This window comes from Nestor notabilis, unplaced genomic scaffold, assembly GCF_000696875.1.
Source record: "Nestor notabilis isolate BGI_N333 unplaced genomic scaffold, ASM69687v1 scaffold5235, whole genome shotgun sequence".
Classification (NCBI taxonomy): Eukaryota; Metazoa; Chordata; class Aves; order Psittaciformes; family Psittacidae; genus Nestor; species Nestor notabilis.
The window spans coordinates 37,054-63,403 of NW_009928767.1; the positions used below are offsets into that span (position 1 = coordinate 37,054).

At 38.4% G+C, this 26,350-nt stretch overlaps 1 protein-coding gene across 1 annotated transcript in view; it reads left to right on the plus strand.

Moving 5' to 3' along the window:
* The window catches only part of CCDC88A (coiled-coil domain containing 88A), a gene marked incomplete at its 3' end in the record, with an annotated part of 62,470 nt that extends 36,353 nt beyond the window's left edge, over window positions 1-26,117 (plus strand). The window contains exons 9-25 of the mRNA XM_010014654.1: window positions 1,274-1,355; window positions 2,230-2,388; window positions 5,812-5,958; window positions 6,699-6,843; window positions 7,327-7,511; window positions 9,947-10,084; window positions 12,903-13,973; window positions 14,535-14,662; window positions 18,530-18,668; window positions 19,272-19,448; window positions 19,981-20,142; window positions 22,653-22,930; window positions 23,127-23,270; window positions 24,344-24,530; window positions 24,894-25,039; window positions 25,618-25,710; window positions 25,903-26,117. Of these exons, the coding sequence (XP_010012956.1) occupies window positions 1,274-1,355; window positions 2,230-2,388; window positions 5,812-5,958; window positions 6,699-6,843; window positions 7,327-7,511; window positions 9,947-10,084; window positions 12,903-13,973; window positions 14,535-14,662; window positions 18,530-18,668; window positions 19,272-19,448; window positions 19,981-20,142; window positions 22,653-22,930; window positions 23,127-23,270; window positions 24,344-24,530; window positions 24,894-25,039; window positions 25,618-25,710; window positions 25,903-26,117 (3,596 nt within the window). The remainder of the gene's footprint in view (window positions 1-1,273; window positions 1,356-2,229; window positions 2,389-5,811; window positions 5,959-6,698; window positions 6,844-7,326; window positions 7,512-9,946; window positions 10,085-12,902; window positions 13,974-14,534; window positions 14,663-18,529; window positions 18,669-19,271; window positions 19,449-19,980; window positions 20,143-22,652; window positions 22,931-23,126; window positions 23,271-24,343; window positions 24,531-24,893; window positions 25,040-25,617; window positions 25,711-25,902) is intronic.
* Window positions 26,118-26,350: the final 233 nt, after the last annotated feature.

Sequence of the window (26,350 nt, forward strand, 5' to 3'; positions counted from 1 at the left end):
ATGTACAGTGATGCTGCAGTCGGCTGTGCAGAGATGAACCCTTGTATACTTGTAGGCTGTCAAGAAAGATAATTCATGGTGAGATTTGGCTCATTTTTAAAAACCACTGGTCTAGTTTTGTTTAAAACAAATATATTTTTCATTAGTATGATGACTTTTAGATTGTATTATATGCTTCAGTCCAGTAAATTCTCTTATTTCCTTCTTTTTGTTTCTTACTTGTATTCCAAAATGTTAAATAATACACTAATGTGTTTGACTATGCAATCTATCTTTTTTAGATGTGAAATATTGGATATGGCAGGTTTTTTCAACAGTGAATACTGGTTGTTCTGAGGTTCAATTGAATTTTGAACACTGGGTATTCCATGTCATGGAGTCATGGAATCAAGCAGGTTGGAAAAGACTTTCAGGATCATCGGCTCCAACCATTCCCCAGCACTGTGAAGGCCACCACTGTGTCTTTGAGAGAATTAAATATTTTCCTTGCACTTACTCATTGTCTAATGAACTCATTTTTTAATGAACTCTGCTTTTTGAGGATTGAGAAATAGGTGTTAGCTGGAAGTTAAGAATGAGTTGTGTAGGAGTTGTAGTATTCTACGTCAGGTTTTTCTTACTACAGAGATCTAAATAGACTAAAATAGATGCTGTGGTGTTTCCATAAAATTAAAATTCATTAAGCATTTCATCAAATTATTAAGGTTGTTAAGTGGTATCTTCTTCTAATGAATAAAGGCATCTGAAAACCTTAATTCTTCTCTGTAGGAAAAATTACAAGAATATAAAGGTGCTTTTTGAATTGGCTTTACTTGCTCTGTGGCAGGGTGCATCAGTGGTCACTGTCTGGTTCTCCTGGAAAATATTTGGAGCTTTTGAATGTATATTTTGTAATTATTCTAAGTTTACTTTTGGATGTGAATCTCTGGTGCACATTCATGTGCATTGTCTGGGCTTTTTTGCCAAAAAAAGTCCTTTTTCCCAAAAACCCCCCTTATTGCAACCCAGTGTTTTCTGTTCTGCATCAGGAGGAATTCTTAGTGAACAGTATAAAGGACTGTGAAAAATCTGACCAAATTTAAAAGATTAGATATAGGCTAAAACATAAAGAATAGTTAAAGTATAATGGCATGCCTAAGTTTTATACTCTTATAACCTTAAAATTCTGGATTAAAAGTGGGATGTCTCACAAATCTCTCTTTTGTTCTCAAATTAGATGATAATTACCATGTTTTGTGGTTACATCCAACTGGTTTGTGTTTTCTCTTTTAAGTGAGGAAAAGACTGAGCAGTTGCTTGACTGCAAGCAAGAACTTGAGCAGATGGAAGCTGAACTAAAGAGACTTCAGCAAGAGGTACGGGGTTTGTAAAGCTATTGCTTAAAAGAAAAGGGGGGGAGGGGGAAGTGGCCACCACCAGAACAATTCTCCTTCCTCCCCCCTTTTGTTTGTCTTAGGAAGTATGTTTTCATGCTTTTTTTTATTTTGCACTTTGAACATGGAATCACGGAATCCAGACTGGTTTGGGCTGAAGGGACCACAGGCAGGGACACCTTCCACTAGAGCAGGTTGCTCCAAGCCCCTGTGTCCAACCTGGCCTTGAACACTGCCAGGGATGGGGCAGCCACAGCTTCTCTGGGCACCCTGTGCCAGCGCCTCAGCACCCTCACGGGGAAGAGCTTCGGCTTTGTATCTAACATGATCTTGTGTAATTTATTCCTTTACTTGATCTAGTAGCTGGTGAAATACCCTGAGTTAAGTTAGCATTTCCTCTCTAATTTTTTTGTTTCCACATTCAAGCAATTTTCCGCCAACATATCCCATAAGTTTATAAGTGGTGAATATTTCTCAAAACAGATGCACTCAAATTTTGTCTGGTTTTCTTTATACTTTGAGTCTATGTGTTGATAATGAGGGAAAACATCTGATTCAGTAATTGTTAGGGTATGAGTGTATAAAAATACTGGGGGTCATTTGAGAATATTACCTGTAAAAGAGATACGCTGTTCTGAAATCTACAATTGTGGAAGTACCTTTCCTTGAAAAAGGCCAGTGCATTTTCTTGGAAATACATCATCTGGCTTGAGCCTCTAAAATACATGATTTTTTTCATTACCTTTCTCAGAGTTAACTTATGTCCCTCTGCATTACCTTGATTTAAGTAATGAAGCAGCCGCGTTACCCTTCAGCATGTACTGTCCAGCATTCCTAGTATTTCTGTGTTTTCTAGAATATGAATTTACTCTCAGATGCCCGTTCTGCCCGAGTGTATAGAGATGAATTAGATGCCCTTCGTGAGAAGGCAATTCGAGTCGACAAGCTTGAAAGTGAAGTCAGCCGCTATAAAGAGAGGCTGCATGATATTGAGTTCTACAAAGCTAGAGTGGAGGTACAGTAAGGAAAAAACCCACTGAATAACCATCATTTTGTGTTTGCTGTGGCTTTCTCAAAGTTGTTTTGATGACTGAAACATTGGGATGTGAAAACGGTGTCACAGCTTCTGGCTCTGGGATATACGATAGTCTTTGTGATAAATAACAGGTTTTAGGTAAGAGTCCCTGTGTCTAATGGTATGCAGTCTGATTTGAAGTCAGCAGTATTCACCATAACGCTAAGCTAGCAAGATCAGTTGGAGCCTCCTTACGATATACAGTATGTATTGAGAAAACCCAGGATGAATTACTTAAGAATAAGCTATAAATGTGATAATTTCTTTCTCCTCTTGTGGATCTTTTAAGAGAAGGTAATTTTCCAAGTAAAGTGTTGAGGAAATAGTGGCTATACACATAAATAAGTGTAGGATGACTGCATTACATGGGTAAAATATGCTAAAAAGAGATACACTGATACTAGGCAAGAGACACCTACAGTTCTGTTATGAATTAGGAGTTTAGGAAACCAGTCATCAACAGGCAGGATTTTATCAGGCCATCATTCTGCCTGTAAATGGCCAATTTGTTGGGCAAATGTCAAGGTGGCAGAACTTATGAAAGAAACATTTGTGGGAGTCAAAACTAAAGAAAGTTTAAAGACATTTGCAAGGTGATCATTAAAAAAAAAAGACTCTTAGAAAAGCAGGAAGAACTTGGAATGAATGCTTGTTGGAAAAATATTATGTTGCCTAGATGTAGTTGCTGAGATACTGGTACGAAGCCCTTTCTTTAGAGTAAAAATGACTAAAAAGCAAAACCAAGATAGTGGGCTAGACTGTGACACAGGATATTTGTACATAAGTTCTTCATTTAACGTGGCCCCTTGGATTCACAGGCATGGATGGGATCTCGGGAATTCATTCAGTCCTTCTGTTTTAAGCACAGGAATTTTTAGATACTAATTCCCCTCCAAATGAAAGCTTGGCATTAATCAGGGCTTAAGGACCTGAGTGATGAGGTGTCCACAGCCTTTTGTAGCAGCCTCTCATACTTTAATGATGGCTTTACGAGTTCTGAATATGGAGGAAAGATGACTTATCTCTACACTTTTCAATGTAGTACTCCTAAGCAACACCTCAACGTTGTGATCTGTGGTAACCTGCAGATTTGCTTCCCACTGAACTGCTGCCTAGACATGATACAGTATCTCCAATATTCTAGTTATTGCATCTGACAAGTGTCATAATACTAATGACCACTGATAGAGCATCCTCTGGAAAGAGTTGAAACCTGTTAATGAATGTATTCTTCATATGTCACAGCATAAAATAGCTACTAGTGATAAAAGCTGATGAAGATGAAAAGGGGAAAACTGCAAGGCAAAACCCAAATATTTTTGATGTTCAGTTGTAGATCCTTCATTCAAGGCTTCTAATAGCTTTAGTCAGAAATAAAGTATATCAACCAACATGGGCATGACTTGCTTTATAATTAAGAATGATAGGAATAGCTTTTCCAGGGGAACTGCAGTGTAAAAAAGGTAGCAATGGAGTGTAGTGAGAGATAGGTGCATGGTGCAGATGAAAGTGTTGTGAAAAGGGCTTTAGATGTTTCTGAAGCTTAAATAAGTCATGGTTCCCAAGGCTTTTTGTTTTCTTTTAAGATGACATTTTGTTAGCCTTGCTTTTAAAATTACTTTTACCATATTACTGTGTTATATGAAATAATCTGATGAAACTGGAAGAAACTTTCTCAAGATACAGTAAATACAGACCTTAGCCCCTGTCACTGAAACATCCATTCTTGAGGAGGCTCCAAAGCTGCCTTCACGTGCAATTTAAAAACATGGGCTGGGAACCACATTCCACGTCTGGATCTTTTCTCAGTGCTTGGCATACTTAAAACAAGGTGTTGCTATTCAGTGTGAGCTCAATGATAAAGGTCCAGTGCTGTGATTTATGTTCCCAAATTTCCTCAGAGTTTGTTGGCTATTACCTATATATGATGCATACCTGGGGCTGTTGGAAAATCAAGTAATGTGAGTGGTGTGCATTAGTATCAGCTTAACTGCATCTTAGAAAACCTTTGTGTATGAGCTGTTTGAAAACCATCTTACATGAATAACTAAGTCATGAGTATATCTACTACTGTTGTAAGAGAGACTGAAAGCATATGGTAAAAAATTGGTAAAGGAAAAGAGATGAGTATGCAGGATTTGAAATCACTGAAAACATGTTTAAACTGTAAAACCCCCTAAGATTTGTTTACATGTTTCATAGCTTGTAAGCTCTGATTTTTTCAAGCATGCTTGAATGGAGACAGATGCTAATTAGTTGGGTTTGCTTCATAATAATAATTACAAGTTAATTTAATATTTATGTAGGAGGAATATGAAGGGTGAATATTTATGTGTGATATTCACTGCTCTTTATTTCAGATTTTGCAGTTGAAGTTTGAAAAGTTTTGTCTTTATATGATGAGTAAAATTGCCAATTATATGTTTTTACCCATTATTATTTTCATCAGATGTCATTAAAAAAATCCTCTATGTACATAAATTAAAGCTGTTTGGGACCTTTGATTGTGGGTGTATTTTAAGAACATGCTTGCATTTCAGCATCATGTCCTGACTTTGGGCTTAAGTAGGTTGTAAACCTAATTATGGCCTATAGAAAAATCATTCTCTGAAGTTTTATTCTCATTTTCCTGCAGCCCAAAGAGTAGGGAGTTCAGTCTCATAATAAGATAAATCAGGGAGTGAGAAGGAGCATCTCCATCTGCACCCAGTCTTTGGCAGTGGGCAATAGTAGAAGCTTAGAGGAGAGTAAAAGAAAAAGGCAGGCACTTGGTGATACTTTCCTGTTGTGCTCTACAGCATTCTCTGCTTAGGAAAATCAAACTCAGAAGAGGTACTTTGGGCCTTTCTGCCCTTCTCTTGCATGAATTAGATAACTTCTCACACATATAGGCCTTTTTCATCTACACAGTCATGTAGCAACAAGCTCCACAATTCAAGTCAATGGTGTGTTAAGTAATTCTGTTTGTTTGAGCCTGACCCCTGTAATTTGTATTTGATGTCAGTCATTTGCTTAGCTGTAGTACATATATGTGCAATACATCTTTCCAGATCACATCTGAAATCACAGAGATATGTATGGTTTGATTGTAGTTGTGAACATGTTACTTATTCCTAATGGTTTATGGACAATTTAATTTTTCTTAAGTTATGTAAAATTCACTTTTCATAAAGATTTCATAAATTAATTATGTGAAATTGCTGTAAATGTGGGAGTTTTATTTAAATAGTCTATTACAGCTTCCAAATACATGTTTTAGCATCAGAGCAAGCTTTCTACAGCTAGTTATGATGTGTATCAACGTTTGTATGAATAAGGAAGTGCTTTTCTTGTGAGTTTTTTCTTGTTGCTTAATTCTTGCAGGAGTTAAAGGAAGACAATCAAGTGTTGCTAGAAACAAAGACAATGTTGGAAGATCAGTTAGAGGGGACCCGAGCCCGTTCTGATAAATTACATGAGTTAGAAAAAGAGAATCTACAGTTAAAAGCTAAATTACATGATATGGAGATGGTAAGTGTAAATGGAGGATGGCAGAGACAACTGATATGCATTGAACTTCATATCCATTTTTAATAGAAGAACTTCCAGTCCAAATAGCGGGAGAGAGGAGGAAGGAATGTCTTGATTTACTATAACAATTTCCAGATACAGTTTCCTACAGTAGCTTTGGTTCTACCTAGGGAAGGAAAAATTGCGAAGGCAGGACTCTTCCTAAAGGCAGGACAGTGTTTAATTGGATAACTAAAATAAGATAAGAGATACAGAGACTTAATTAGTAAGAATGATAGGATCCATTGGTTTTTTATGTGCATATAGTCTGTTGTCACATAAATACTTGGATGCAAGAAGTTATTCATATTTGAAATTCTGGCAATATGGTGACATAGAAGGCTATTCCCAAAATAATTTCTGGGGTTAACCAGTTCTACTCCAGAAAGTAAATATGCTAAAATACAAAGTCAATTAGATGTATTACTACATAATATCATGTATATTTTGTATACTTTCTTTCCTGATACTTGCAGAAGAAAAAAGTAATCATTGCCATAGGTTCTGATGAATAGAGGTTCTTCCCTGCATAATTTTCTTTGCTGGTTGTAAGTTCTCCATACTTTGTCCATTCCTCCCTGTCTGACTGTGTATTAGGACACCAGAAATGCACTTTCCATTTCTCTGTGGCATACTCAATATTCAAATATTTTGTGCATGTTGAGACATACTTTAATATTACATATGAAATACTTTTTAAGGAGCGTGATATGGACAGAAAGAAGATTGAGGAACTCATGGAGGAAAATATGACTCTAGAAATGGCTCAGAAACAAAGTATGGATGAATCACTGCATCTTGGCTGGGAACTTGAACAGATAAATAGGACTACTGAACTTTCTGAAGGTAAGCCTAGTAATACTTGCAACTTAATAGATAAAATTGGAAGCTCATTCAAACTTCTCTACTCAGAAGCACAGTCATCTTGCTTTACTGTTCTCCAAGTTCAAAGACTTTAAGGCTTCTCAGAGTAATTGTTTGCAGAGGTAGCTGCAGCAAAAACTTTGATTCTTCCAATATGGTGTGCTTGGTCATACACTGGATCCATACAAATTATTTGTGGAAATGTAGAGATATATCCTCAATTGCAGGAGGCAAATCTCTACTGTGATTAGGAACATCAGGTTGAGTAGAACATTTCCTTTTATGCATCTACAGTGTTAACTGTTGGGTAAAGAGGGTGGGTCATTAATTCTGACTAGCTCTATTCACCAAGAAGGCATTGGAGGACTGTCAGAAGCTTCTAAATCCTCTAAGCCTAAAACTGAAAAGTCCCAAAAACTCCAGATGATAAGTAACCTTTTCTTTAATGGTATTTTTCTCTTACAGTGCCACAGAAATCACTTGGTCATGAAGTGAATGAACTGACATCAAGCAGGTTACTGAAGCTGGAAATGGAAAACCAAAGTTTGTTGAAGACAGTGGAAGAACTACAAAGTGCAGTGGGTTCTGTAGAAGGCAGTAGCTCAAGGATCCTGAAAATGGAAAAAGAAAACCAAAGACTTAGCAAAAAGGTAATCATCAGTGTATGTTTGATGTGTAGGAGTGGCCTGATGTTGCTTGCAATTTTCCTTCTGATGGGTAACTTTATGAATTGCTGTTGTTTTGGGCAAAGCATTAGTAGGGTCTGAATGGTGTTTGTAAGTTTGTAGTAAAAAAGAAAACCACAGCAGAGAGGTTTTTCTCTTTTCTAGTTATGCTTTTTCATTGATACAAGACTGTGACCATTTCATTCAAAAGGTCTTATATGAGTAAGGGAAAAAATATTGACATATTGGGCAAATAATGAGTAAAGAAAGTGTCTTATGATACATGAGAACTTGATATAATTTTTGTAATAATTTAGCAGGGGAAATTATGTGTGCATAGGTGAAGGGTGATAAGGCTGAACAGAAAACTTGTTCATGTGTCCTCATTCATAACTGAGAAAGAGAGAAGATGGGCCAGAGAACTGATGAGCAAGTGAATTAGAGGAGTGTGTCAGCTTTATCTGTGCTGATCTACAATATTTTACTCTCCAAATTATCTGTATCAAGTAGAGTCATTTAGTGATATTTATAGAGGTTAAAAAATGGAAAAAAAATGAGGACTAATTACAGTGGAGTCAAATGAAATAGCTTTTTGTTCAGCAATATTTCAGATGTTAGACTATTCTTAGAGTGGGTAAGAGATAATTAAAAAAACTAGATTGAAAGAAATCCCTCCTGGATTCCAAACTCCCATGCCTTTTCTGATTTCTTAACAATATGGTGGGTTTTGCAGCAGTCTCTGTGCTGCTTTGAGTTTCTGTACAGTACTACAATGAAGCTAGGAGGATACAAAAGAAAGGAATAAGTATATAAGGTGCATTATATAATATATAATATAAGCTGTATTATAGGTACATAATGTGCAAAAAAGTTGGGGCTGTTCAGCCTGGAGAAGAGAAGCTGCGTGGAGACCTCAGAGCAGCTTCCACTGTCTGAAGGGGCTACAGGGATGCTGGAGAGGGACCTTCATCAGGGACTGTAGTGATAGGACAAGGGGTGATGGGTTCACACTGCAACAGAGGAAGTTCAGGTTAGAGATAAGCAGAAGCTCTTCCCTGTGAGGGTGCTGAGGTGCTGGCACAGGGTGCCCAGAGAAGCTGTGGCTGCCCCATCCCTGGCAGTGTTCAAGGCCAGGCTGGACAGAGCCTTGGGTGACATGGTCTAATGTGAGGCCTCCCTGCCCATGGCAGGGGGTTAGAACCGGATGATCTTCAGGTCCTTTGCGACCCAAACCACTCTATGATTCTGTGATACAAGCAAGCAGTAGTAGGTCCTTGTGGTTGTCTGATACTGTTCTTACCACTCCAGATGTCTGGCAACATGTCCTTTTCCTCACTTGCCCCTAAACCAATGTTCTCAACAGCGATCACTACGGCAGAAAGCCTGAAATTGAACAAGATGTGTTATGAATCCTGTATATATAAGTCTACTTCTATCTTCTCCTTTGCAAAAACCAGTGGAAGTGCTGCTATCTCTGTAAAATGTGCATTGGTTTGCTGAGCAAGGGACCAAGAACATGAGTTTGAGGGGAAGAGGTACAGGGAAGCAGAAGACTGGTCAAACATTAGTACTCTGATCCCAAGAGAAGGATTTAATTCGGGTTCTGGCCCAATTGTTGCCATGTTTTCTGTGTATTTTGAATCAACAAATTGCTTCACAGAGGAGAAATTCCATTGTACTGCCTTTTTGTGATTTTTATTTCTCTGTGTTCTTTAGCAGCAATTTAATGTGTAATTCAGATAACTTGCTTCTAAAAGCATTCCCCTGCCTGGGATCTGACTTATGTCTGGACTTCTCCAGGATCAGGCAATGCAGTGGTGGACTTGACATAGAATATGAACCTTCCAGCAGATGATTGTTTAAAAATACAATGTGTATGTTGCTTCTAAGTGACTAATTATAACTTACACCTGAGAGAAAAATCACATTTGGTTATGTTCACTTATGAACAGTTTTGCTGTCTTGCAACACTGCAAGTTGGAACTACTTGACCAGACAAACCTGTATGTTTAATTCCCAAGGAATCATCATAGTATCTCTTGAAAGAGTTAAGTAAAATTAAACAACACTCAACCCTTATAAGTTAAAAGGGACTTGGAGGAGCAGTATAAATCTCACTAAAATGGAATTTTAAGAGAAAAAAAAGATGCTTGGAGAAGTATCCAGAGCCTAATAAAATCTGATGTTTTTCTTATGCAAAAGTACTTTATAGAGATATAGTCTGAGCCAGGGGAGAGTCTGGCAGAACTAAATTTACTCCTAGAAGAGATGAATTGTTTCAGATAGAGAATAGAAAATTCCATGTTATTCTTAACTTTAACCTTTTAATTCATTTCTGTAAGAGTACCTCTGACCCAGCTAAGAGTAATGCTATTTTCATTTGTAAGTATGTTGTAAAAAGCTTGTTTCTTTTTCCTTAGCTTGAAGAGCTAGAGAATGAAATTAGCCAAGAGAAACAAAGTCTTCAGAATAGTCAAAATCTGAGTAAGGATTTGATGAAAGAAAAAGCACAGCTTGAAAAGACACTTGAAGCACTTCGAGAGAACTCAGAGCGACAAGTGAGTAGCAGAATTGAAAGTCTTAATGCTGCACTGCACCATAGTGTTCTCCTCCTGTGCTTTTTTTACAGGCATAAAGGGATTGTCAGTGTAGCAGACTTGCCAAAAGGACCTATCTGCAGCAAAATAGCTTGTCTGAGTCCCACAGCCAGTGAGAGACATGACTCATTTTTAGCTGAGGCTTTACTGTTCGTTTTAGAACTCTTTCAGTGTTCTGTAATGCTGCTGTGGCTTTCGTGGGCTGTGCATTTGCTGTGGTAGCTTAGAGGGTGTAGCTCAGCCAAACCAGAAAACTGGGAACTTTGGAGGTAAGCCAGGCACCTCTCAATGGAGGAAAACAGGTTCCAGACAGCTGGGCAGTGTTTGAAGTAGTGCTGAAGTACTAATGAGAGTTACAGCAGCCTGTCCCAGACCAGTGTAGCAGAGCTGCTCTGCTGCTTAGCGTTCCTCCTGTGTCACCCGCACTCTTGTTTATCTGGGGTAGGATCCATCATACCCAGCTTCATAATATTCCCCTCTACTGGAATGTTTTCTAGCTGTGGCTTGTAGGTGGATGGCAGAATATATTTTTGGTTGCCAGAAACTGGGTCTTTGTAGAAGATTTGAGCTGTATTTGGGAGAGTGCTGGATGTCACTGATATGTCTGTGTCTAATGGGTGCTGACACCTTCTCAAGGGCTTTGCAGAGCAATTCAGAGGACTTGGGGAAGGTAGCCATTAGGAAACAAGAGTTATGGAAACTTCTGGAAGCCCATATTTAATAATCAAGTCCTTCAGAATCAGAGCTGCGGTTAGCTTTATACGTTCCTCTGATCCTTCTTGATGAGATCAACATCTCTGGAAAGTACAGCATTTTGAAATACAGAATATTGTATTTCAAAAATCCTGATAGATTTAAAGGCCCAATTTAACGAGAAAATGAAACTCCAGACTTAGAAAAGAAAGGAAAAAAGACTTGGCATTGAAGCTTTGCTTTCATTTAAAGAGATCAGTGGGGATAACTTTAAAGAAAATAAGCCAGCTTGTCTTGCTTGGAAGTGTTAATTGTTACAAGACTTGATTTATGCATTGAATTAGAAGTGTACTCTGGGGAGAAAAGGACTAAAACTTTCTGGAATAAGTCCTGATAAGTCCTAAGTCCCAATTCAACCACACATATATTGTTTTAAGCATCTTGGTGTAGGACTGACATTTCAGTGGGACTGTTTCTGCTTAAAATATCATACTTAGGAGCTGTGATGGGTTAGCAGCATCCTTCATGTCTTTTACAAATCCTGTGCTGAAACTTACGGGAGTCGACTGTACAAGGTTTATTTGGTTTCTTCAAAAATCATGGATGCATTGATCATGATTTTTTGTTTAGGCTGGATTATAGAGGTAGAATTCATGGAAAGGAATTGTGCATGTGCAGTAACATAGAAGAGAAGCTGCGAGGAGACCTTATAGCAGCTTTCCAGTATCTGAAGGGGTCTAAAAGGATGCCAGGGAGGGGCTCTTCCTCAGGGACTGTGTGATAGGACAAGGAGTGATGGGTTTAAACTTGAACAGAGGAGATTCATGTTGGATATAAGGAAGTTCTTTACTGTGAGGATGCTGAGGCGCTGGCACAGGGTGCCCAGAGAAGTGGTAAATGCTTCGTCCCTGGCAGCATTCAAGGCCAGGTTGGACAGGGCTTGAGCGAGATGGTCTAATGTGAGGTGTCCCTGCCCATGGCAAGGGGTTTGGAACTAGGTGATCTTAAGGTCTTTTCCAATCCAAACCATTCTGTGATTCTGTGAAAGTTGTGTTTTTAGACGCCTGTTTATTAGTTTCTAGTTAATGGCTTCAGAACAGTTTGGCATTGCTGGGGGTGGAGCTGTAGATCCTGTAATTAAAGTTACAGTCAAACTTGAATATGAAAGAACAGGGTATAATTTTCTGAGGCTGTTTTTCAGAACACCCAGCACTTTTGCTTTTCTCCCAAGCAGTGTATTGTTGAAACATCCCTTATGCTCTGTCATTAGTATATCCTTAAATACTGATCTAAATAGCTTGCTGGATTTTGCTGTTTCTTGTTACATACCCAAATAGTTTCAAATGATTTGGAGTAATTGGAAAAGTCAAGTAATATTGAAAATTAAGATGTAAATGCTGTCTTTATCCTTGAAGTAGATCTGGGAATATGCTACCTGAGAAAATAATTCAGTTCTAATATGATTTACTTTCTCTCGAAGCTGTTGTGGAACAGCATGTCCAAGGGTTCTTTTTAACTCAAAAATTAATGGAACTTTGTTGTGTTTCTTCCCAAAGCGTTACTGACTGTGATCAGGATGCCCTCATATCCCACAGTATTTTTTCCAAGTGAAATAAAGACACTTTTGTGGCTCCCACACCTCCTTCCATGTCAAGTTTGGTTCAGAACTTGACTGTAGTTTTGTTTTTTGTGGACACATCTCTGGGAATTGGAGTTTAAGAAAAATAATCCAAATCTGAGTAAACACAAATGAAACTGAAAGATGCTGAGAAACAGACAGAGCTTTGTTTTGCTTTGTGCCTTGATTAGTTTTAGTTATATGTTATCTACTAATATCCAAGAGGAAGATACTGGAAGATTCACTTTGACTTACTTTGTTGTCAGAGCTGCACCTGAGTACATACACAGTGTTTGTAGTGCTTCAAATAAATACTTGTAGAGGAAGAGCATATTTATTTTTTTAACTTAAAATGAAAGAGAAATACGCTGCCATCTTTTTATCTTAGTAGCTGCCAGTTTATATGTGGAAATAATTACTCGTTGGCATGTTGTTCACCAGAGTTTACTGTTTTTCTACCTGAATTAGATTAAGCTGTTAGAACAAGAAAATGAACACTTGAATCAAACTGTAGCTTCTCTAAGACAACGCTCCCAAATCAGCGCTGAAGCCAGAATGAAAGAAATTGAAAAGGAAAATAAAATCCTTCACGAGTCTATTAAAGAGACCAGCAGTAAATTAAATAAGATTGAATTTGAAAAGAAGCAAGTCAAGAAAGAACTGGAGCACTATAAAGAGAAAGGGGAGAGAGCAGAAGAACTGGAGAACGAGCTGCATCGTCTGGAGAAGGAAAATGAACTGTTACAGAAAAAAATCACTACCTTAAAAATCACTTGTGAGAAGATTGAGGCCTTAGAACAAGAAAACTCGGACCTGGAAATGGAAAACAGGAAGCTGAAAAAGACTTTGGATAGCCTAAAAAACCTCACTTTTCAATTAGAATCCTTAGAAAAGGAGAATTCACAGCTTGATGAAGAAAATCTAGAATTAAGAAGAACAATTGAATCCTTGAAGTGTACAAGCATTAAAGTGGCACAGTTACAATTGGAAAATAAGGAGCTGGAGAGTGAAAAGGAGCAACTTAAAAAAAGCCTTGAGCTCATGAAAGCCTCATTTAAGAAGACGGAACGCTTGGAAGTCAGCTACCAAGGCCTGGACACAGAAAACCAAAGGCTACAGAAAGCCCTTGAAAACAGCAATAAGAAGATTCAGCAATTAGAAAGTGAACTGCAAGATTTAGAGTCTGAAAATCAGACCCTGCAAAAGAACTTAGAAGAGTTAAAAATCTCCAGTAAGCGCCTGGAGCAGTTGGAAAAGGAGAATAAGTTATTAGAGCAAGAGACTTCTCAACTGGAAAAGGATAAGAAACAGCTAGAAAAGGAAAACAAAAGGCTTCGACAGCAAGCAGAAATCAAAGATAGTACTTTAGAAGAGAACAATGTAAAGATTAGTAATCTGGAAAGGGAAAATAAATCTCTATTTAAAGAAATAGTTGTATATAAAGAGTCGTGTGTTCGCCTGAAAGAACTAGAAAAAGAAAACAAGGAACTTGTGAAAAGAGCCACCATTGATAAGAAAACCCTTGTGACTTTACGAGAGGTAACAGAAATCAGTTCCCAGTCCTGTCACAGCCTGTTTGTTATGTGGAGAAATTATGTCAGTATGTTTTGAGAAAGAGCTTGTGTTTTGTAGTTGTTATGCTTCAATCTGTGTACTCTTAGCATCCTTAATGGTTACAGTAGGGAAAACATTAGATAATCAAAATGTATACACTCATAATAATCAAATGGAGTAATATAACCATATTCCACTTAATTCTGTAAGGTTGCTTACAGATTGTCATGGAACCTTTGTTAAATGAATGTTGTTCAGATTCTTCATGATAGTATTTGTTCTGGCTGAAATACCTTCCCTTCACCATAATGTTCAAGACCAAATTTGAAAGGGAACTACAGAAAGGAAGGGAGTGAACACCTAGGGTGAAATCATATTCTAGTTACAGTGTGATGTCTGATCTAGCTGAATTGGAAGGAAAGGAGAGTTACCACTGGGTTATTCAAGTCATGCAGTGACAAAAGACTCTTGCCTCAGCACTTGTAGGATTAAGAGTACATCATTTTATTTACATGATAATTCTGACTGTACCTTTCTCTGTGCAAGGACTTGGTGAATGAGAAATTGAAGACTCAACAAATGAACAATGATTTAGAGAAACTGGCTCATGAACTTGAAAAAATAGGCTTAAACAAGGAGCGTCTCTTGCATGATGAGCAGAGCAGTGATGACAGGTGAGGATGTCAGCTCTACCTGGAACAGGGCAGAACTGAGGCTCTTTTTTACTCATGAAGTGGTTCTACAGACTGCTTTTGTGCATACTCTTAGATATTTTTTTAAGGCACATTAATAGACCTAAATTGGAAGTTGCTATTCTTTAAAATAATAAGGTAGTTGATGTGCTTTTCCATTCAGCTCTCTCTGGAAGAGAGTTGCCACTTTTGTCACCAAGAAATTTCTTGAAGTCTGTCAGTAGATAGAGCTAATGTATAATTAAAAAGCTTTATATTCTAGTTAGCAGCAGGAACAGTAGCAGTAAAAGATAATAGACCCAAAGTGGGTTTTTACCTTCTTGACTGCTTGACTGATAGAAATGGGTTTTACACTTTGTCACACAGTGGTTACCTTAAACTGTCTCCCTCTTTCCTTCACTTATTTCCTTCTAATTCCTCCTACCAAAAGGAAGCTGCTTTCCCACTTAGACTGATTGGGAAGTATCCAATACTTCAGTGTCTCCAAAACTTCATAGTGGCTCTATCAGTCTACCACACCTGCCACTGTAAAGCAGCTGCTATCCTGACATCTGTTTCCTCTGCTGTATGTTGTGTTCTGTCTTATCCAGCAGGGATTTAGGGAAGACTTGTGACAGGAGAAAAGCAGACTAGCATGGGCTTGTATCCAATCTTTATTTTGTGATGCTATTCAGTTGTGCCATTGAAGAAAAAAAGAAAAGCTGCTGTCATGATCTGTCATTACAACTGATGGTCATGAACATGCAGATACATTTTGTGCCTTCTACATAAAAATATCTTTATCTGTATCCTCCCCCCTCCCCCCTTCAGTTTCTCTTTCTTGCTGCCAGTGCTCTCTGACTGGGGTGGTGCCAGAATCCTGTAGGAAGAATCTGTTACCACCTCTTGTTTTGTGCTTGTGTCTTTCATCCACCTTTATCAGCTCAGAGACCAGGAGTTCTGTCAAGAAAAGTCCTCAGAACTTTGACTAGTGTGATCTCTTCTGATCTGAGCATTACTGTGTAGCACAAATATACCAGACCAAGAACAATCCTTGAGCTGAGTGGAAGCTTAAACTGCTTGGATGAAGAAGTGCAGATTGAGCAAGGTTTTTCTAACCCTCATTCTTGCTTCCAGGTGGTTGAAGTGAGTGCTCCAGCAAAGGGAGAGAGTGTTGTTCTGTAAAGGTGCTTTTGCAAATTATACCACCTGAAGAGATTTATGAGGCTACTTCCACTTTCCAGACACCAGCATTTGTTCTTTACTAGTGCTCATACTCCTAAAGATGAGATGTTGTGGGCTCTCTTCTCATCGGTTAGTTGGTTTGTGACCTTGGGCCATATAATTGAATTGAATTATGACTTTGGGCCATATAATACTAGTGTACCTTTTGCATTTTACAGAATGATGTTACATTAGATCTATAAATCATAATTAGGAAGAAAATTCGGGGTTGTATGTCTCTGGAATTGAGAATTTTATCCAGCTTTCATTAAATTATAATCCATAAATGAACTTTCAACATACTTCTGCACCTATCATGACCTGTTTCATTTCTTCCTTTGCTTCCAGGTTAGCTATGTGTGGGAATTACACAAATAAGTTGATTTTCTTTTCATTCCCCCCGCATCCCTGTAGTTCTTTTCTAATGGGTATTCCTTTTGCAAGGAGCCCCTGCACCTATCTTGCTCTGTTACATTACAAGCACAGCTCAGGGGGCAGGCTCAAGCATTGCACACTGGTTGACCTGCACTTGGCGAATGTCTACTGCTGGCATTAGATCTTCTGTAATGTGGTGCTGCTCAGCTGCACTGAGTAAGAACAGCTCATGCCTAATTCTTTGCAGATTGTCTTGCAGCAGGAGATAATGCCTGCCTAGAAAGGTGTTCACAGTGAACTGGACTGTCCAGCACTGACCATGTGAAAGCACCACAAAAGCAGATGGAATGTTTGATGATATTTGGCTGTCAGGCTGGGTATGATATGCCTGTTCAGGCTTATCTGGGGGGAGGTATTCAGTGAGCATTAGATCTTGAAGCTTACCTAGAACACTATCTAAAGCCTTTCTCTGAGCTCAGGCTTGTGGCTTCATCATTTTAGATGGGAAGCAATTTGGGCTATGCTGCTGTTTTCAGTTTCTTCTCAAACTTCATGTAGAGCTGAAGGTTGTGAATGGGCAGTATTTGTTTCCAAAGTGGAAATGGTTGGTTTGAAGTTTTGCTTTGCCACTTTCCTGCCTTTCCACTGTTCTCTACTTCTTCATTCATCCAAAAGGTACCTGGATTTATTTCCTCATATTACTACGTAGGTGAGGCATTGGCAATTAGTTCATCAGTTTCATTATGGCCAAAATGACTTCTCAGTGTATGTTTGGTCTGCCTCTCTCATGTTGATGGTGGGAATTAGGAATGTATTCTTCTTTTCTTTTTGCTTGGAGAGACCTGCTTGTGGTTTCTGTTGAATGTTCATGGTAGCACTGCAGAGTCTTTCTCTTGGGGCCTACCACGTCTGACGAGTTAACGTTGAAGCGTTTTCCATTTTCTCTTCCCTTTCTAATGGCTGTTGTCTTTAGGCAAACACATTTATGGATGTTGACCCTGAATCTGAGATAGCCAAATCTCAATGATATTAGAAAATTCATGCGGTCTTTCACTGTTAGGTGTTCGAAAAGAAACTGGATGCTTGGTTTCTGCTACTAGTCTTTTTCCTTCTTTGTTTTCTACATAATTGCATAACTTCTCTGTAACTGAAATTCTTATTTGTAGCTGAATATATGCTTCAGCTCAAGAAGATGAAACACTGTCTATTCTACTAGTCATAGACTGCCTACTGTTTCTTAAGTCCCTGAGAATTACTTGTCAGACCTTAAAATGTAGGATTCTCATCCTACTACATGATGCTACTGGACAGCTTTCGACTTACTAATTCTCTTACCATTGGTCTTCTGCTCCAGTTCCTGACTAGATCTAATGCTCTTGTCCATTCAGGAGTCTCTTGCAATCTATTCCTTTCACTAAACTGATAGATTCTTCAGCAGTCAAGATTAAAAAGGGGGACATTAGTGGTTTGCTTTATTTAATCCTACTGTGGGGAGAAGTGGGATGTTTTCCAGATTCTGAGCACATGTACAGTGACTGAACTGCTTAAAAGTGATTAATGAGTGTGGCTTTCAGTGTTTTCTAAAAAAGAGATACTGTTCTAAAGGGATATATTCTAAATATTACCATTTCTCTCTCAAATATGTCATTTGGGTTTTTAGGTGCCCTAAAATATTATAAATATAGTAAAAAAAAATGGCAGCTTTACTCATTGGGAGTGGGAACAGTCTTAAAATAGCAGCAGCTGGGCTGAGCGAGCAATTTGCACTCTCATGCATCAAATGAGTATGCACCTGCAAAGTGCTGTGTTCATCTCTTAAATCCCTGGTCCTCCTCTTTGTGAGCTGGCAGGAAATGGAAATTGATGAAAATCTTGCTCTCCAAATACTTCACATCCTAATTTAGTTCAGGTCCCTGCTGGATTCACTGGAGGGGAGCCAGAAGGAAGAGTGCTGTCATCACACGCGTGCTAATGATCCAGAGCCAGCGCCCTGCTGCTGTGGCTCAACGGGGCTTTCGTCTGTCTGATAGGTTTTAAAAGAAAGAAGGGTTCAGAAATGACTTTGACTATCGTATTCTGCTGTTTTAAATGTAGGACTTGCTATCAGTACTGAGGTGTCTCCATACTTCTGAATAGAGCAGCATCCAAGCATTTTCGCATGTAGCTTTGAGGCTGCTGTTTCAGAACAGTTTAGAATTGAAATACCTCAAATAGTCCTTTAATATACATACTTTTGTGTGTGTGTGTGTGTGTGGTGTTATTGACCAGTAGGTACAAGCTTTTGGAGTCAAAACTAGAATCCACACTTAAGAAGTCTCTTGAAATAAAAGAAGAGAAAATTGCTGCTTTGGAGGCACGTTTAGAAGAATCAACAAATCTAAACCAGCAGCTCCGTCAGGAACTTAAAACAGTAAGAGAATGATAATTTTTTCTATAAGGTTAAATTACTCCCATATCAGTTATTGTTACTTCCACACTCAACCTTTTGTGTGAGACAGCAAAAGGTGGGCACTGTTTGAGTGATGTAAAGCAGGACAGAGGCGTGACTGCATTTGAAGACTGTAGTGATACAGGCTCAGTGTTGAAATCACGTGAGAAGTGATGAGTTTATTCATTGGTCATAGAATGTGTCAGGTGGATGAATAAGGTTGATTTGATTTGGGATGTCAAAAGCAGTCATTTTCAATTACATGTTCTAACCAAGTGGGTTGGTTAAAAAATGAGATACAATCTGCTTGGTTGTGGGACTTTATAATAAAAGTGGGGGGATACAGCTAAAAGCTGAAACAAAATAGAAATAGAGGTCTCTTAGATAAGGGTTTGTTAGGGTTAAGCTGTCCATATCCATAAATAACTTGTACATCATCTCCCCAGCCATATGCAAAAAGCAAATCTACAGACATGGTAACGTTGCACTTTCTGTTCTTTGAAGGATGGTATGGTCATGTAATCAATTAGGATGTAGAAAACGGAAAAGGCTGAACCTAATGTAAGTTGTCCTAAATAATTTCAGGTGAAAAAGAACTATGAAGCTCTCAAGCAAAGACAAGAAGAGGAAAGGATGGTTCAGAATTCTCCTCCGAGAAGTGGAGAAGAAAATCAATCCGTCAATAAGTGGGAGAAGGAAAATCAGGAAACTACTAGAGAGTTATTGAAAGTTAAAGATAGATTAATTGAAGTGGAAAGGAATGTAAGATGTATTTTAAATACTACTCTGATTTTTGCTATTTATTGTGAGCTGTTCCAATAATATGAATGAGAGGATTTTAAAGGAAACATACAGTTTATCACCTAGTTTATGAACCAGGCAGAATCTGAGTTAAATAGTTCACGAAGCAGCTGGATTCTGCTCTGAGGGATGCTGTAAAGCACTTGACCAGCATATAAAAGGAGATGTGGAAACATGAATTTGCCCTTTTGAATCTACAAATATCTCTAACTCCCTCTTACATGATCTTTATTTACATGAGTCATGGGGATTTCTCTGCCATTTCTCCACTAGTACAATAGCAGTTACCCATTTTTTCAATCTTAACCTGTACTGATAATATTGCTGTGTTACTTGGTTATACAAAGTGATTTACAGTTCTGTTCCAGCCTGTAAATCTCTGTGAAGTCATGCTGCTTTGTTTGGTTAGGAGAAACAAACTGTAGTTCAAGTGTTAACTTCAGTGAACAGCTGTGAACTCAGATTTTCACTGTATTTCTTTTATTGTTCAAAGAATGCCACACTGCAGGCAGAGAAGCAAGCACTCAAGACACAATTAAAGCAGCTTGAGACACAGAACAGCAATCTGCAGGCTCAGATTCTTGCACTTCAGAGACAGACTGTTTCTCTACAGGAGCAAAATACAACTCTACAAACTCAGAATGCCAAACTGCAGGTAGTATTTTCCTGGTTTGCTTTCAAAATTAAAATCAGTGCAGAGTTTTTTCAGATGAAAGCTTTAAAACTCATAGCAGTAATGTATTTTAAGTCACATTTTGCTTCTGGTACAGACATGGAAAAGAAAATAATGTGCAAATAATCGGCACTAAGAGTCAAATAAGGTTTTATTTGCCGATGAATAACAGCATCTCTAAAAGCTGGGTTTAATCCTTCATGTTTGTCCAATTTAAACTCCTGACTTTATCCTTGGGAGTGGAGAGAATTCTCTTATCCAGACGTCGAAGATATTTATCTGTTTAAATTTCTTTTTTACTTCTAGATTAGGTCAGGGAAATAGCATGTCCAGAGACACATAAAAACTACATAAGTATGTGAAGATTGAATTCAGATAATTCAAAGGCAGAGAAAGGTACTGACCATGGATATTATAAAAGTGGTTGCCCACAGAGACTGTAGCTCTTACAGTCAAAATTCAGATGTCATTCTTCATACTTTAACAGGATTATTAAATATATAGCTTGTTTTCCTCTGATAAAGGAAATATTCTTGTTAATGGATCTAATGCTTTTTGTAGCTCTGAGAATTAAAACTACTTGGAGAGGGAATGCAAAGTCCACAAATGAGCAGAAATAGTAAACAGTGTCAGGAATGATGGAGGGTGGATGGAAATCCAGGAGTGAAAGAGTCTTTAAATGAGTAAACACATAATGCATTTTGTGAACGACTCAAGTTATCCTCCAGCCTGTTTCTGGAGAGCAGGATGTGGTTGTACCACAGATGCACTTTCCATCTACCACACTGAAATCTGTTTAGTGCACAGCATTAGCACACTCCCTTTTGTGGTTGGCAAGCCCAGGGATGGAACAGGACATTGGTGCACACACTGTGTCTTTAAAAACTAGTGGCTGTAAGCATGGAAATACACCATTTTAAACAGATGAGGATATACCTCTGGGCTTCAGAACTCTTTGAGGGTTTTGTAATAGTGTTTGTCAAAAGGAGTATCTACATGGTTCCTTCTTTGTTGTGAATTGCACAACAGCACAGGCCTTTCCTATCGGATAAACCTGAAGAGTGAATTACCTGTAGGTATTTGAAAGTACTGAGGCACTGAGTTGGGAGAAGGAAGCGTTTTTTGCCTTTATTTAAAATAAAATATTTTTGTGGTGAGCTTCACCAAGCAATGTAATTTCTATTGCTGGGACTGACTGGGTGATGTTAACACCCAGCACACTGAGAAAGGGAGTTCTTCTCCTTCCTCAAATTCAGCTATTTTGCTCATAGCTTCAGGCAAGTTGCAAGACAACTCCATCAACTCTGAATCAAAATGAAACATAAGTATGTTCATGAAAGTAAAGAGAGATTAACTGTTAGCTAAATCTGGAGTGCAGACTAAGCTGCTCTACATGGACTGTGTCAGAACTGTCCTTAGGCAGCTGTAATTCTACTGTTCCTTCCAATTCCTCTAAGGAACACAGAAGAGAAAAGATGTCTTAAGGGACAACTGGGAATTCTGAACTCCATCAAACTCAGGCTTCAGTCTGGGAAGTTTCACAGCATACACATGCCATCAGACATTACTTCATTTCCAGTGAAAGCTTCAGCTTTCTCATCTGTAACAAAGAATGCTGCAGTTCCAACAGAAAGGGATTTGTTCCTTAGTAACAGCGTGCGCTGGAGTGATAGATTTTATTTTTTTCCCCTTAATAGATACCCTGAGGGAACTAGAAGCCTCAGTAGTTGGTGTTTTTCATCTCTTTAATAGGAAAGAGAAGGAATCTAGCCTAACACAGGTCAGATGACAAGCATGTTAAGTACCAGCTATTCTTTTCAGATCTCCAAGGGTTAGGTTAGGTTAAACTTTCCGGAGGCACACAAAGTAAAGTTGTGATTGTTTTGTAGTTTGGGTTTTTTTATCTGTCTACTGGTGAAGGCTTTAATGTAGCAGCAAAGTGAAAAACATGAAACTGTAGCATTAAAAAGACATTAATTTAATAGACATTAATACTGTTCTGACATGATCACTGGAGAAACTACACCAACCCTCACAACACATACATGAAGTGACCAAGTGATGTTACTGCTGTTGAAAGAGAACCAGGAGTGGCAGTTCTTCAGTAAAAGAGAATATGGGTAGTTCCTTCCAGGTGCTATTATTTTATTTCCCTTGCTCTCTGTCAAATGAATGCTAGTGTTTGGAGTCTCATTGTAAAGGATATGTGGGAATAATCAGGATTTTGTGGTGACAATAGAGATTCTGTACAGTGAGGACTAAAAAAGACCAAACTACGGCGGTATGAAAGTTCATTTTATTTTAGTCATGTCAGGAAAATGTACTTCTCATCTAAATAGTACTTGGTATTTGAAGGTAAATAATTTGATATCCTCCCCACCATGCCAATAACTAGAAGGTTACTAATATGCTAAGGATTCTCTCTCAATAGGAGGAGGTAGACAAGATAATCCAGACTGTAGAATTAATTTGTCACACGTTTCTGACTGCAGGTTGAAAATTCCACCCTTAATTCTCAAAGCACATCTCTTATGAACCAGAACGCACAACTGCTGATCCAGCAGTCTGCTTTGGAAACTGAGAACGAGTGTGTGCTCAAGGAGCGTGAGGATCTGAAGTCACTGTATGATTCACTTCTCAAAGACCATGAGAAACTGGAGCACCTGCACGAGCGCCAAGCTTCCGAGTACGAATCTCTGATTGCCAAGCATGGGAGTCTGAAATCTGCACACAAAAACCTGGAGGTGGAGCATAAGGACTTAGAAGATAGGTAAGTGCTAATGGGCATGAGTCTGCAATTCCTGAACCAAAAACCACTCTGTAATTAGTATGAATTATTACTTATTAATATGAATTATTACTTAAATACAACATTAAGATCTTGAAACTTTGAAACTTTTCCCAAAAAATCCGTATTTTCTTGTCAGTCCTCATAAAAGTAACTTAAATATTACTTTTGTTTGCAGGTACAACCAGTTGCTGAAACAGAAAGTGCAGCTGGAAGAACTGGAGAAGGTGCTCAAGGTAGAACAGGAGAAGATGCTGCAGCAAAGTGAAAAACATGAAACTGTAGCAGCAGAGTATAAAAAACTCCGTGATGAGAATGAAAGGTAAAGCAGAAGTCAGATACAGAATGGTGCATATAGAAGATACTGCACATATAATAATGCACATATTCAGATACAGAATATGGGTATTAGCAGAGCTCTGAGCACTTGCCAGTACTGTACTAAAAAGTGTTGTATCCTCTCACTTTTCTTAACACCTGATGCTGCAGTTGAGGACATTTACAATCCACACCTTGCAACAACTCCACTCCCTTCATCTGTGATAGTCATTTTAGAAAGAACAGGAAGAAACCAAAATCAGAACCACAAAAACCTGATTATTATATCCTGAGGATACTGAATTCCACCCAGCATCCTGAGGAGTGCCAGGCCAAGCACTGTGCAGCATGGTTGTGAGCTGTAGAGGGAGCAACCCACTCTGCATGAGTTGCTTAAGGGGCAAGATAATTGAGGTTAATACCAGTAGGAGTAGAACCATAGTGGGTGGTGAAGCCCTGCTTGACCTCTGCAACTGAGATACGGCTTGCCATAAGTACTTGGGTTTAATAGTAGTATTTACATAGCATGATACTTCCCCCCTCAAGCAGAGGCATTAAAGGGTTGTTCATCTGGCAAAGAGGCTCACAATTAAATGCCTCCTACCTTTGGTGTTGTGTGAGGAGGATTAGTAGGACCCAGAGGTTGTTTTTAGAAAGGGACATGGCCGGGCCCAGCAGGGACAAAGGGAGCTCAAAATCAGTACATGGACATACATCATTGCCAGAGTTTGGATTGTTCCTATTAATTACTGGTCTGTGATGGGAAGAAATTCTACCTGGGTTGTAAGATTCCTGTATTTTGTGAAGTCCAGTCTTAAAACCAGTTGTGATGTCTGCATTTAGGAATTCTGCTTTGTTTTTAACCATACAGAGAACCCAGGGTGGTTGGCTTAAAGGCAGAATGCATGCCTAGGAAAGTTAAACTGAGACCACTTACCTACAGTATGTGATAGCAAGAAACATTTATATGTGTTCTATGGAGTAGCATAGAGCCTTGGAAATATCATTACCCACATTCCCTCTGAGTACATTTCCTTCTATCTGCATATATTCTTTTATGGTGTCTTTTCATTCCAGGCTTACTCATACCTACAGTCAGCTCCTGAGAGAGAATGAAGTGCTTCAAACTGATCATAAGAATTTGAAAACACTATTGAATAATTCCAAACTAGAACAAACACGATTAGAAGCAGAGTTCTCTAAACTCAAAGAACAATACCAACAACTGGATATTACATCGACAAAGCTAAATAATCAGTGTGAGGTACGTGAGAATTCTGCTATTCATCATGACTGGTGTCACTGTAATATTCATATAAATGTATTTTTAGATTCATAAAAGTCTTACGAAGTGCTTGAGATGTAATCATTGCATTTAGAGATAATGAAGTGGGTCTGAAGACTTTAATTTGCCTGTTGTACAGGCAATACAAAACTTGGGACTTGTGGTAGGTAAACTGATTTAAGTTATTTAAAGCATCAAAGAAGCTTTTATCAGTTGAGTCATGATTTAGTTTTCTGTTTGATTTGAGTCCCTTTGTAGACCTCAGTTTTCTTGATAATCTCATTCTCTGTGTGTAAATATGTTCACATATATATGCATGTACCATTTCATGTATTTTAACAGCTGCTTAGCCAGCTTAAAGGAAATCTGGAAGAGGAAAACAGACATCTACTAGATCAAATTCAGACATTAATGCTACAGAATAGAACATTACTTGAGCAGAATATGGAAAGCAAGGATCTCTTCCATGTAGAGCAAAGGCAGTACATGTGAGTCTAAAACAATGAAATTATTGTCTTTAGGGCAGTTACAGTAATACTTTCTTAAAGCTTCTGTTTTATATAGAAATCAGCATGTGCTACTTCTGAAATGTTTCTCTTTTTAAAAGACAAATCTGAATTATAAATGAAAAGCAGATAAAGTACAAACATTTCTAGTTCTGAAGGATCAGTGCAACTGTTCATTCTGATGATGCAAATGAGGACTAAAAATGTTACTTATTCCTCATTCTGCTACAAGCAAAGTTTCTGGGTTGGTTTGAATCTGAGAGAAAAAGTGCATGACTAAATGATTCTGTTAGAGCCCCTGTGCACTTTATTAGTATTCAAAAAGGGGGAAATTCTGTTGTGTAATAAAGGCAAATGGAATTTTTTCAAATCTATATCATAGCATTAAATACAGGACTACTTGTTTGCTGTATCTTTCCTGAGTTTTCAGTAAGAAGCATGTTTTATACGAGAATTCCTCAGAAGTGACAACTTTAAAGGAACAGATCCAAAGGAATGTGCTACTCACATGTTATATATGCATTTTTTAAGCATAGATTATCTTTGATCTCTGTTGACAGTGACAAGCTAAATGAATTAAGGAGACAGAAGGAGAAACTGGAGGAGAAGATAATGGATCAGTATAAATTCTACGAGCCATCTCCACCGAGAAGGTACTGATGAACGTGATCTAAACACAGATTTAAACCATGACATACCTATTGTGCTCCAGCTGAAAATCAAGATTTCTTTGAACTTCAGGGGAGCAGAATGATGTCTGTGTTCTTGCATAGAAAGCAGGAGAAGTCTGGAAGCATGAGTGGTGTATCATTAATGCCATCAATGTGCTGTGTCATTGGTAACAGAAGGGGCAACTGGATTACTCTGAAAATGAGGAAGCTGATAAAGTCTAAGAAGGATGTTAACCGAGAGCGCCTCAAGTCCATGACTCTTACACCCACCCGCTCAGAGTCCAGTGAGGGATTCCTGCAGCTGCCCCACCAGGACAGTCAGGATAGCTCCTCTGTGGGCTCCAACTCTCTGGAAGATGGGCAGACCTTGGGCACCAAAAAGAGTAGCAGTGAGTACAGCAGAACATCTTTTCTCTTTTATTAATCCTTGGCTAAATGTCTTTTTGATATGATTAGAAGTTAAGAGGTGCTGGAAAAGGCTTTCTGTTTTGGAGGATTTAAGTCTTTAGGAATGAAGGCTGAATTAATTTAATGACAGGTTTATACCGACTTCTTGCAACTCCTTGAGTGTTTGGGCAGAACTAGTTCTTAGCATATCTGCAGCTCTAAACTCTAAAATGCA